The following is a 13,552-nucleotide window of genomic DNA, read 5'->3' on the forward strand; positions in this document are numbered from 1 at the left end:
TCCATAGAAAGGTCCATGTCCACATGCATCTTCCCAATTTGAAAGAGGTGGAGAGAATTGCTTGACCTGTCTTTACGAAGGACAGAGTGTGCCCAGGAGTGGTGTGGGAAGCTGGGTTGGAGGAGGAAAGATGAGATAATTGGAAGAAGGGATGAAAGTGTTGGGAATGTGTATGGGAGAAGGGGTGATGTTGACACGGCCGTGAGAGTGTCTGACGCCTGCTAATCATTCTGTCTGTGTTTGGGTTTGAGATCTTTCTCCCTCCTCCAATGCTATGAATTGGCCTAAACTACCACATGTGCACCTGGAAAAGGTAACTTCCTTTTCAGGTGTGGCTTTGAGGTGCCCTCGCAATTCGTCACGGTTGCTGTTATTGGCAGGAGTGCTTTCAGCTGCTCAAAAGAGCAATTGGTCTCCCTGCTGCCCCAGGAAGCTCACTTAGGATTCATTTCCTCTCAAGAAGTTGTTTCTGGTGATGCTAATATTATGAAGAAATCTGACATTCAGGGAATTTGGGGAGGGGGTTGTCAGGAGCAGCAGAGGCACCAAAGGCAGCTGTGTTTGCTGTGTTCCGGAGACAGCAGCTGCCTGCTTGTCAGCTCCCCTGTGAGCTCGCCGCAGTGCTGTCTCCCACACGAGGTGTTAGGGCCCAGACACCGGGTTCCTCACCATGTGAAAATATCAGACTCTGGAGGCTGACATGCTGGCATTTCCCAAATGGGGAAACGGTGCCAGCTTGTGTTTCTGCAAAGCTCAGATAAGCAACCCCAGGCTTTGAAAATGGACATTATACAAAATACTGCCAGACTGCAGTCTTCTGTTTCTTTCATGTCCTTGGGGATTTGGTGGCCCAGGCTAATTAATTTGGGACGTGGATGAAAAATGTTGCCTTCTGGGCTTTTTCAAGGGTTCTTGGTGACTGCTTGAGAGGAGAGGCCAGAGACACGGTCCTCCAAATCTAACTGTGGGGTTTAAGAACCAAGATGAAATAGCTCATGAAAACAGAAGCCTCACCCCTGCCCCCTTTTATCTAAAGCCTAAAATGGTGGCTGCTCTGGGAGAGGTTGTCCCGCTTGTCTTTCTGCTTCCCTGGAGAACCTCTGATAGGCTGGCTCTGCTTTTCACTCCTTCTTGTCTCCAGGTGTCTTTCAGCGCTCTACTCCTCTCTTAAAGGACGATGGCCTTTCCTCTTTCAGGATCTTTGCACATGTGACTTCCATTACGCTTTGGTCTCTATCCATCCCTAAATAGTTCTTTTAGATGAACAGGAATAGTGTAAGGGAGAGAAAAGAAGGAATGGGAAAACACTTTCTCTGTGGTGGGTAAGGGCTTGAGATTTCTAGATATCTGCCTTTTTGTACAGATATAGCCTGTTTGCTAGTTCCTGGCCAACCCTGTGAGGGTGGTGGTAATGCTTCTTTCTGACTTGAGAGAGTAGCAGGGAGACCTGCTGGGCCCGTGGGCCTGGGTAGCCACAGATGGGGGTCACTGCTGTGCAGATAGGGACAGCAGCTGACACAGAGGATGGAAAACACTCACTTTTATTTCCTTCATTGTTTTATGTACTTTTGCTATTTTTCTGTTATCCATTTTGACACTAGATGAAGCCTACTGCCTTTCTTTGCTCCGCTTAATACATTGGCTATAATCCTGATTTCCAATAAAAATGAGATGATCAAACCAGACTGCATACTATTTTGCTTAAAAAATTGGAGAGGTTGTTACCATATTTTTGACTTGATGGAATAGCGTGAATCCCATGATGTCCCTATTTCTCATTAAAACTTTTAAAACATCTAAATGAATGTCTTTTGAGTTATTTTTATTATAATTGTGTTCATTTGTGTAGGGCAGACAGATCAATGAAGCACATAGTGAATTGGATAAGAATTGGCTGACAGGGGAGTTGGTGATGCTTGAAGAAGTCTAGCTTTTCTATCTCAGACTTGCACTTCTTAGCTTATAATAATAGTGCTGGCTGCTATGTATTGATCTTAACTGGGTCCTGGCTACCCATACTTCATGCAACATCACATGTAATCTGATGAAGTTTTGGGGGGATGGGGGTTCATGGGGTCCGGAGCTGATGACCAAGAAAGAATTCTTGAAGACGTCTTTGTTGCAAAAATGTGACTTTATTAAAGCATGGGGACAGGACCCATGGACAGGAAGAGCTGTACTGGGGTCCTGTTGGGTAACACATTATATACCCTCAGGTTGGGAGGGGGTCAGGGATAGAGTAAGTCTCTAAGGAATTTTTGGAAGCAAGGTTTCCAGGGCATTGAGGGGCTAGCCGTTGCTAGGGAAACACCATTTATTACCATTTAATAAAACCTCAGTCATGAGACCCTTCAGATGTACATGGGGGGTGGTGCATAAGCTTGGGTTATGATTGCCAGCATATATCTTGGGAGCTGTTGAGATAAAGGAAGCTGGCTTACGGGATCCTGGAGTTTGGGATAATGTTAAGCTAAGGTTCTCTTTTGCCCCTGGCAAAGTGTCATCCTTGAGGCACCTGAGCTCCTAGAGGGTGGTCACTCTGCCAGTCTCAAGGGTTTATCAGTGGACTGTAGGCAGTAAGGGAATTTAATTTTTCATTTGCCTTAGTTTCCCATATTACCATGGTAAGCACTTATACCCCTTTCCTTTGTTCTTGGGTAGCCAGGAGTGTCCAAGGAATATCACACGTATTCTACCTGGGGTGTGTGTGTGGGTGGGGGTGGGGGAAATGTTACCTTGTGCTTTTCCCCTCTGTCTGCCTCATGCTCCCTCATCATAATCTTTACAGCAACTGCATGAAGTAGGTACTGTTATCATCATCATATTCCTGATGGGAAAATTGAAGCTTAGATCTTTTTTTTCCCCATTGCTATAAAGGAGGGTTAGAAAACTTTTTCCATAAAATAGCAGAAAGTAAATATTTTAGGCTTTTCAGGCCATGCTATGTCTGTTGCCACGACTCAGCTCTGGGGTTGTAATGCTAGAGAAACCATTAAAAAAATATAAAACGCAACAAGGATGGCTGCTGTGTTCCAGTAAAACTTTATTTAGGGACTCTGATATTTGAATTTGAATTTTCTTACATCACAAAATATTATTTGAAAATTACTTTCAACCATTAAAAAATATAAAAACATTCTTCAGTTGGAGGCTGTACAAAAACAGTTGGTGGGCCAGATTTGCTGACTCCAGTGTAGATGAGAGTTTGCAGGGAGGGAAGGAGGAATGAGTTAGGATGGGCTGGTAGGAAGCACATTCTTACCAGATGGAATAGCATGTGTGCAGGGACAGAGAGCATGAAGTCTTTGAGGAACTGCAGGAAATACAAGCGCAGTTTGGTAGGGTATGAGGCAAGATGAGAGGACACCAAGACCCAAGTCATGACCTTGTAGGAACTTTCAAGGATTTTAGGCTTTGTCCTTAGGGCAATGGGAAGCCATTAAAAGTATTAAGCAAAGGAGTGACAGGGGCAATTTGTTTTTTTACAAAGATTACTGGCTGATAAGTGAAGAGTAGATCACAAAGGGTCAGTAAGAGTAGAAGCAGAAAAACCAGTTAGGCAGCTCAAGAAGGGAACCGGGTGGGTGATGATGGTGTCTTCTTGATTGTACCCAGAACCATTTCCAGGCAACATATGGAATGGTGGTAGAGCAAATATGAAGACCCAGGTCTCCCAGCTTCAAATCTAGTGTCATTTCCTGCATGGTGTGAAATTCTCCACATTATTTTTTTTTTAATTTTTTTTTAAATGTTTGTTTATTTTTGAGAGAGACAGAGACAGAATGCAAGTGGGTTAGGGGCAGAGAGAGAGGGAGACACAGAATCCCAAGCAGGCTCCAGGCTCCGAGCTGTCAGCACAGAGCCTGACGTGGGGCTGGAACTCACAAGCTGTGAGATCATGACCTGAGCTGAAGTTGGACCCTCAACCGACTGAGCCACCCGGGGGCCCCTCTCTACATTCTGAAATGGACATGATGTTTATCCAATCTACTATTTATCTCTGAACCCTACGACTGAAGAGCTACTCTCTCACACAATTCTTTTCCTCTGGAAGAAGCACTCATAAGTGAGGATAGTGTTTCTTATGTTTGAGTTGCTAATTTTCATTTCCTGAGGAAATTTATTGAGAGAAATAATCTCTTGTTCAAACGATACAAAGACCAAAGATAATACTGTGGTAATGGTTTTATGTTATTCTTGTGCTGGTGCTAGAAAGGTTACTGAATACTTACTTAAAGGTCAGCTTTTCTTAAAATTTGTGTAGCTTTCTTTCCCAAATGAGAAATGGTACATTCTCATCTGCCTTTGAAAGAATGATTTGTTTGACTGGGCACTCAGTTCTGATACTGGCATGTATCTCTGGATCAGAGCACACCATCCTTTGAACAATATGATGCTGAGGGGTGAGAGTCTATTTCTATGGGGTCCAGGACCGGGGAATGAGGAAGAAAGGAAAAGGGAAAGATGAGACTCATGCCTTGGGGCAGAGGGGTGGTGGTGATTTTGCCTCAGCTTCTCTGGGGGTTGTGTCCTAGAGGCAGCAGTGGGTGATATTGACCCAAGGTGGGTAGGAGAAGGGGAACACCAGAAAGATCTTGGGGGTGAGACCCTGTGGTTATAACTTCTCAGTGAATCTTAGTTTTGGCTGATCTTTCATTCAAATTTTCCCTTATATTACTGCTATTTGTCACTTTGTATTATTTCTTCAATATAAAGCAAGGTCTGTGGGATCTGGGTCTGTATCTCAAGCATCTCCTCCCATCCCATAATGAGTACTGTCTTGTACACAGTAGGTGCTCAGTATTGAATACCGGCTCTGTTGACTTGTCAACTTTGGCATCCATGCTGCACAGTGCAACTTCTTGTCTCAATGAAGTCAGAGTTTTTAAATCTAAAATCATCACAAAGACACTCAGGACATCCTGAGGACAGGACAAATTTCAGGAGTAAGCAGTAGGCAAGATTCGGGCTTCCACTGAGGATCTTTTCCCATTATGGGACTTTTGGTTGACCACTTCTCTTTTCTCCCCTCCCCCATCCCCAATTTCATTAGACAGCAGTTGCTTGTCTTTATTTTTGCATAGCAGGTGCTCAGTATATGTATACTGTGCTAGTTCACTTCTGGTACTGATTTTATTTATTCTCTGTAGGTTCTTTATGTACTCATGTAGGTGTAGGTAGGTGATAGGGCTGAAGTTGCAAGCTTGGAGACTTTGGTATACGGTCTCCTTCCTTCTCTTCCTTCTTTTATCAGTTATTGAAAGGGGCGCCTGGGTGGCTCAGTCGTTTGAGCGGCCGACTTCGGCTCAGGTCATGATCTCGCGGTCAGTGAGTTCGAGCCCCACGTCGGGCTCTGTGCTGACAGCTCAGAGCCTGGAGCCTGTTTCAGATTCTGTGTTTCCCTCTCACAGACCCTCCCCCATTCATGCTCTGTCTCTCTCTGTCTCAAAAATAAACAAACATTAAAAAAAATTATCAGTTATCGAAAGTTGGTTATGTGCCAGGCATTGAGTTAAGTTCTGGGAGGCAACAAGAGAAGACATGGTGTCTGATTTCAAATACATTCCAATCTAGTAGAGATAAAAGGAAACAATGGCTATTTGGTATGAAGTATAGGCAGCCAGTAAGGACCTCTCCCTGACCTCATGGATGGGACCTCCCTGAGGCCTTTCCCTTCCAAACTTTTGAATGTAGGTCAAGAGCAATGAGAGTAACTGTGCAGCTGAGGATGAATTAACAGGTTCTACACTTGCCTTTCTCCATTTTTGCAGGGTAGAGATGTCTGCCCAGAGGTTAATTTCTAACAGAACATCCCAGCAATCTGCATCTAATTCTGATTACACCTGGGAATATGAATATTATGAGATTGGACCAGTTTCCTTTGAAGGACTGAAGGCTCATAAATGTAAGTCGTATATAATTCCCCATTGTAAACATAATGTATTTGTCTTAACTTGTGAAATTCCCAGTGATGAATTTTCCTGAACATTCTTTTTACATAACTCTGTTCCCCCAAACCCCAGAAAGCACCCCCTTCCAAACAGCCTGGTTGCTCAGAGATGGTATTACATGAGGGACAAAGAACTTGAAAGATTCCCTTAATGGAGGAACATGAATCAGTGTCATTCTCAAACTGAGATTCTATTCTATTTTATATTTTATTTTATTTTATTTTATTTTATTTATTGTTTAATTTACATCCAAGTTAGTTAGCATATGGTGCAACAATAATTTCAAAAGTAGATTCCTTAATGCCCCTTATGCATTTAGACCATCCCCCCCACTCCCGAAACCCCTCCAGCAACCCTGTTTGTTCTCTATATTTAAGAGCCTTTTATGTTTTGTCCCCCTCCCTGTGTTTATATTCTTTTTGCTTCCCTTCCTTTATGTTCCTCTGTTTTGTCTTAAAGTCCTTATATGAGTGAAGTCATGTGATATTTGTCTTTCTCTAACTTAGCATAATACCCTCTAGTTCCATCCATGTAGTCGCAAATGGCAAGATTTCATTCTTTTTGATTGCCTAGTAATACTCCAGTGTGTGTGTGTGTGTGTGTGTGTGTGTGTGTGTGTGTGTATCACATCTTTATGCATTCATCCTTTGATGGACATTTGGCCTCTTTCCATACTTTGGCTATTGTGGTAATGCTGCTATAAACATTGGGGTGCAAGTGCCCCTTTGAAACAGCATACCTGTATCCCCTGGATAAAAATCTAGTAGTGCAATTGCTGGGTCATAGGGTACTTCTATTTTTAATTTTTTGAGGAGCCTCCATACTGTTTCCCAGAGTGGCTGCACCAGTTTGCATTCCCACTAACAGTGCAAGAGGGTTCCCATTTCTCCACATTCTCACCAGCATCTATAGTCTCCTGATTTGTTCATTTTAGCCATTCTGACAGGTGTGAGGTAGTATCTCATTGTGGTTTTGATTTGTATTTCCCTGATGATGAGTGATGTTGAGCATTTTTTTGTGTGTTGGCTGGCCATCTGGATGTCTTCTTTGGAGAAGTGTCAATTCATGTGTTTTTCCCATTTCCTCATTGGATTATTTGTTTTTTAGGTGTTGAGTTTGATAAGTTCTTTATAGCTTTTGGATCCTACCCCTTTATCTGATATGTCATTTGCAAATATCTTCTCCCATTCCATAGGTTGCCTTTTAGTTTTGCTGATTGTTTCCTTTGCTGAGCAGAAGCTTTTTATTTTGATGAGGTCCCAGTAGTTCATTTTTGCTTTTGTTTCCCTTGCCACTGGAGATGTGTTGAGTAAGAAGTTGCTGTGGCCGAGGTCAAAGAGGTTTTGCCTGCTTTCACCTACAAATTGAGATTCTTTTCAAAGTATTGATGTTTCCAGCTCTCCCAAGCTGTGTGAACATTTGGGCCATCAAAAAGTAGTCTGGAACTATTTTGAAGAACCTTCTTTTCTAACACATGGTCAATGGCATCCTTTCATCCCTGCTGGTTTTCTGAGGCTGTAGAGAGCATTCTGTGTGTGTGTTCATAATGACAGACTAGAATCGCCTGTGACAATTCCTAACTCTGTGTGATAGGCATGAATTGTGCTTCATGTGATTGGACTGATCACAATCACATGTGATTGGCTTCATGTGATGAGCCAGCACAGAGCCAGCACAGAGCAAGGAAGTACAATTCTGTGGAAGGTTACTGTCCAACTCCAGTCATACGGCATGCTGACTGGCCAACACAAAGCTTCTTTGTGGGCTAAGAACTGCTGCCAACTCCCAGGTCCTGTTGTGTTTACTCCCTAAATATTCCAGAGATGTTAGGTTGTTTCAGAATGAATATCCATAGCACTATAAACATTTTAGGTTCTTAACCAGTTCAGTTTCATGGGGCACATTAGGAACTGTAAGAAAGACTAGAAATGGAGATGCAAATGTGGTAAAGGGAATGCTTTTGCTCTGTTAGGATTTCCTAGATGCTGCTATTCTGACCTGTCTTGGTGTTCATGATCCTTCACTTTCACCTGATCCTCCCTTGCAAGGAAGGCTTTTTACTTGTTCTTTCAGCTTTATTGAGGTATACTTGACAAATAAAATTATAATATATTTAAAAGGTACCAAATGATGATTAGTGTACACACACATTGTGAACGGATTCCATCCATCAAGTTAATTGACACACTCATCACCTCAGATATTTCCCTTTTTATTTATTTATTTTTTGGTGAGAACATTTAAGTTCTACTCTGTTACAAATTTTAATTATGCAATATGTGTTGTCAACTATACTGATCTTGTTATATGTTAGATCCTCAGACCTTATCCCTTTTATAACTGAAAGTTTATAACCTTTTATCAACTTCTCCCTGTTTCCTCCACACCAAGCTCCTGGCAACCACTTTTCTACTCTGTTTCTTTCTTTTTTTTTTAATGTTTATTTATTTTTGAGACAGAGAGACAGAGAGTGAGTGGGGGAGGGGCAGAGAGAGAGAAGGAGACACAGAATCCAAAGCAGGCTCCAGGCTCTGAGCTGTCAGCACACAGCCTGAGCAGGGCTCAAACTCATGAACCACAAGATCATGACCTGAGAGTGAAGTGGGATGCTTAACCGACTGAGCTACCCAGGTGCCCCAAGATTTCCTTCTTCTGAAGGACAACTAATATTTTAGTGTGTGTGTGTGTGGGGGGGGGGGTGTGTGCGCACCTATGTAAGTGATGGACACTTAGGTTTTTTTCTATATTTTGACTATTGTGAATAATGCTGCAGTGAACATGGGAATGTAGATATCTCTTCAAGATGATGGTTTCATTTCCTTTGGATATATATCCGGAAGTGAGAAGTCTGGATCATAGGTAGTTTTATTTTTAATTTTTTGAGGAAACTCCATACTATTTATCATAGTGGCCGTACCAGTTTACATTTCCACCAAGAGTGTGCAAGTGTTCCTTTTTCTCCACACCTTCACCAACACTGGTTATCTCTTGTCTTTTTTGATAATAGACATTCAAACAGGGATAAGGTAGTATCTCATTGAGGTTTTGATTTGCATTTCCCTGATGATTAGTGATGTTGAGCACATTTTCACATACCTATTGGCCATTTGGATGTCTTCAGAAAATATATATTCAGGTCCTTTGCCCACTTTTTAATTGGGTTGCTTTTTGGCATTGAATTGTATGGGTTCCTTATATATTTTAGATATTAACCCCTTATCAGATATTTGGTTTGCAAATATTTTCTCCCATTCCATAGGTTACCTTTTCCTTTTGTTGGTGATTTCCTTTGCTGTACAGAAGCTTTTTAGCTTGATGTAGTCCCACGTATTTAATTTTGCCTTTGTTGCCTTTGCTTTTGGTATCAAATCCTAAAAAATCATTGCCCCGACCAATGTCATGGAGCCTGCCCCCAATGTTCATGACCATTATTTTGCACTCTCTATTGGGTAAATCTCTTATTTCCATTTCATTAAGATCTGTTTTTGGACATTTATCTTGTTCATTAGTTTGGAACATATTCTTTTTCTTCATTTTTCTTGACTCTCTGGGCTTGTTTCTGTGCATTAGATAAAACAGCTACCTACCCCAGTTTTGAATGGTCTTGTGTGGGAGATCAACTAAGCTCCTAGTTGCCTCTCAAACGTTTATGATTGTCAAAGCAAACTTCTTTGTTCTTAGGCTCCTAGTAGTTGAGGGCATGTCAAGACTTGCCTGTGTCCTCAAGGGAAAAACCGTGATCAGCACCTACATGTAGCCTGATTAGGAGCTAGATCCTTAGGCAGCAGCTGGGAAAGTATGCAATTAAACCCCTCCCAGGGAGAAATTGGGAGATAGAAGTTTTGTAACAGGGGCGCAGGGGTGTAAGAGCACCTGGCTCTGGGGGGGCCTGAGTAGACCAGGTTTGGCCACTTGCAGCTGACAAAATCCAAAGGCAGAGAAGTGAGTGATAGTAAAACAAGAAAGCAGTTATATCAGTGAGGCCTATCATCAGGAAGACAGGTGACTAGCATCTCAAAGACTGGCTCCAAAGTGCTGAAAATACTTCCAGGTTTATATAAGAAAAATGGGGGACAAATGTGGGCAGTAGAGTCAGGTTATCATTGGTTTGGAGTCAATCATGGGCAGGCTCTTGCTGGCTCAGGGAAATCCTTATTGCAGAATGGGGTAGTTTCGGTTTCCAACAGGGGAAGCTTTGCCCCAGGACCTTTTGCCTGAATTAAGAGAAAAGCTGGAAAGAAATACTTAATTAATTAGAAAGTTGGAGGTCAAAATGGACGTAGTGAAAGTCCTCTTTCAGTTTTTGCCTGTTTCCTCTCTTCTAGACCAAGTGCATAGCTGCGAAAGTACTCCTGTGCTTGTTAAGAACTGCTTCTTTGTTCACTATAGTCCTGTGGGACTCCTGAATGTGGACACCATTGGTATCAGAGCCAGGTGACTGGGGACCTGTGCCTCGGGCTGTAGCCACAAAAGCTAGGATGTCAGACTTGTATACAAGCTCTTTCCAGGGAGATACTAGTGACTTGGTTTTATTACTGAAGCAGGCTGGAGGGAGAAGGCAGGGGAGGTGTTTGCCAGCTTCCCTGCCCTCTGGAGAAGATGGCGGTGGGCGCCACTAGATGTGTGCTAAATTAGAAGCTTGGCCCTGAGGCAACATCTTTTAAAGTATGCAGATAAACCCCTTTCAGGGAAAGAATGGGAAATGGGTGTTTTTGTCTGCTTCCTCTGCACTGAGCCTGGGGGAGGTGGCTGTGGTGAAGGCTTGCAAGCCCAGGAATCACTGCTTCTTTGTTTGCTGTAGTCTGTGGGTTCTCATGGATGTCAGCCCTGTTGGCTATCAGAGCTAGACATTTTAGGGGTGCATTTCTATAGCGGGAGTCTTAAAAGTGGGGCTCTAGATATCCTGTCCAAACTCTTCCCTTCTTAGGGAGAAGCTGGAAGTTGGGGGTTTCCTTCCAACTGTGTGTAGCTGTGTGTGTGTGTGTGGGGGGGGGTTATGGCAAGATTGTGTTTCAGTCTTTTCTACCCATTTTCATGTATGTATTTTCCTCATTTGCCAGAGGTGTAGGAGTGGCTTAGTTTCCAGATGTCTTTCAGAGGGAACGCCTCCATATGTAGCTGTATATTCAGTGTGTTCATGGAAGGAGGGGAGCCTCCTAAATCTCTATCCTGGTCAGCTGCCCCCTCCAGCTGACCTAGCCCATGTCCGCACTCCCCTGCTGCAGCAAGACCCCAGGCTTCATGAGTGAGTCCCTGGGGCCTGGAAGCCACTGCTGGCTGGTGGCTGGTGGCTGGTGGCTGTGGCAGGGCTTCCAGTGGGGCAATTAGGGGGCAGTGATCCGTGGCTCCCATGTTCCTGTCTCCACCAGTGGGGCTGCAAAGAGCTTCAGAGTGACTCATTTACTCAATCAAGGCCTTTCTGTATTTGTTCCTTGAAAAGTCGTTAACTGAACCATATATCCTTCATCCCTAAAGTGAATAGTGGTAATTAAATGCTTTCACTCCTTCCTTTTTTGCTGTCTACTCAGTATTTCTTTGTGGAAATTTCAAAAAGTGCATGAAATCCATTAGGATATGCTGTCATTGATTACCTGGTGGAAGGCTGTTGCTGTAAGGGTATGAAATCATCCTCCTGCATTTATTTTAATTCTTTAATCTATTACTTTTCTGGGACAATCTTTAGGTAAGGCTACTTGTTTGTTAAGAATTTTAGTGGAAATCAAAATGACGGGGCAAACTGCCATATATTTCCCTGCAATATATGCTTTTGCAGCCTGGTGGCACAAATTTTATTTTTCTGTTTTCTCCTTTCTCTTTTCCTTAGTTTATGGGGCCAAGAAGACAGGCCTGCTGCTATTACTTTGGTTGGTACATTTCTAGAGACAATTGAAAATCTTTTTTGAGGGTATTACATTCTAAAAATGATTGTAGCTGGCAAGAATTCTTGCACAATGTAGTCAGAAGTGTGACACATCACATACTTACTTTACCTACTATACTATTAATAAGAAGTGCTTTTGTTAGTTTTAACATTCACATCAGGAAAAAACCAAAATGCCTGGGTGAGTTCTTACTGTTCTGATATGAGAGATCTGATCAAAGTGGGGGTCTTTAGCTTCAGCAACCTGACAATATCTGAGACTCCTAGAGAAGAATAAGAGGCAAACAAAAAACACAGCCATACAGGAAACTAGAAAAGATGAAGCCACCTATCGTCCTGTGTATTTTGGTGCACTCTCTTCCATTTTAATATGCCGTGATTCTGACCTTCAAGTGTGTCTCCTTCTTTTGCAGAGCAAAATTCAAAGCCATTTAGGTGCAGTTTCAGAAAAAGGGAAGCAAGACCTTTCAAGGGAAAGCATTTATTAGGATATGAATGACTGTGACGATACCTGTAACGGATCATACTCTGCAATAGTAGCTCCATCTTTAGTTAGACTAGGTTCTTCTACCTGCTGAAATAAAGATTCCTACCTTCAAAGGGTCTTTCATCTGAGAGACAATCTCTGATGGTTGTTGCGAATTCTCCTTTTGCCCTCAGTTTTGCATCTGGTATTAAACCTTGAAATGTATCAGAAGTGGACCTATGTCTGACATATATTTGGTACCAGCAGAATGGACATTCACTCATTTACTCTTTCTTTCAGCAAATATTTATTGAGCACTGGTTATATGCAGCACTGTTTTAAGCATTAGAGATACAACAGTGAATAGAAAAGACAAAAATACCTCATCTTATAGATCTTGCTGTCTAGTGAGAGAGACAGGTAATAAATAAATGACATAAACAAACCATGCCAGATGGTGATAGAAAAAAATAATACATTAGAGAAAGGAGATGTCGGGTATGGAGGTGAAATTATATATAGACCAGCCATGGAAGGCCTTATTGAGAAGGAGAAATTTGAGAAAAGACCTGAAGGGAGTGAGAGGTTGAATTATAAGGTATCTGGGGAAGAGCATTCCAGAAAATTCTCCATAGCAAGAATGAAATGGGACATGCAAGGAACAACAAGGAGACCAGCACGGTGCCAGGGGAGTGATTAAGAGGCAGAGCAGCAAGAGAAGTCAGGCAATAGAGAAGAGGAAAGAGGTAGAAGAGCCTCTGATGTCATGCTAAGGACTTAGGCTTTTTCTGAGGTGTAATTTGGAGAAGAGGAGTAGAATCTGTCTTAAGTTTTTTTTTTTTTTTAACGTTTATTTATTTTTGAGACAGAGAGCAACAGAGCATGAACGGGGGAGGGGCAGAGAGAGAGGGAGACACAGAATCGGAAGCAGGCTCCAGGCTCTGAGCCATCAGCCCAGAGCCCGACGCGGGGCTCAAACTCACGGACCGCGAGATCGTGACCTGAGCTGAAGTCAGACGCTTAACGGACTGAGCCACCCAGGCTCCCCTGTCTTAGGTTTTAATAAGACCACTCTGAAGCTGGGGAAGGAAGAGGATGAGACTGGAAGCAGAATGCCATTCAGGGGAGCTATTTCAATAGTCCAGCTGTTGATGGTAGCTTGGCCATGGTGGGGACAGTGGAGTGGTGAGAGGTGCATAAATTGTGGATATTTCTTAAAGATAGATCTGATAGGGTTTGTCAATGGACTGGCCA

General features: G+C 42.7%; 1 protein-coding gene across 1 annotated transcript in view; it reads left to right on the plus strand.

The window, feature by feature from the left end:
- The window catches only part of MRAP2 (melanocortin 2 receptor accessory protein 2), a 54,652-nt gene that overhangs the window by 17,789 nt on the left and 23,311 nt on the right, over positions 1 to 13,552 (plus strand). The window contains exon 2 of the mRNA XM_043593034.1: positions 5,772 to 5,905. Coding sequence (XP_043448969.1) covers positions 5,779 to 5,905 — 127 coding nt within the window. The 5' untranslated portion in view covers positions 5,772 to 5,778. The remainder of the gene's footprint in view (positions 1 to 5,771; positions 5,906 to 13,552) is intronic.

This window comes from Prionailurus bengalensis, chromosome B2 (genome assembly GCF_016509475.1).
Source record: "Prionailurus bengalensis isolate Pbe53 chromosome B2, Fcat_Pben_1.1_paternal_pri, whole genome shotgun sequence".
Lineage (NCBI taxonomy): Eukaryota > Metazoa > Chordata > Mammalia > Carnivora > Felidae > Prionailurus > Prionailurus bengalensis.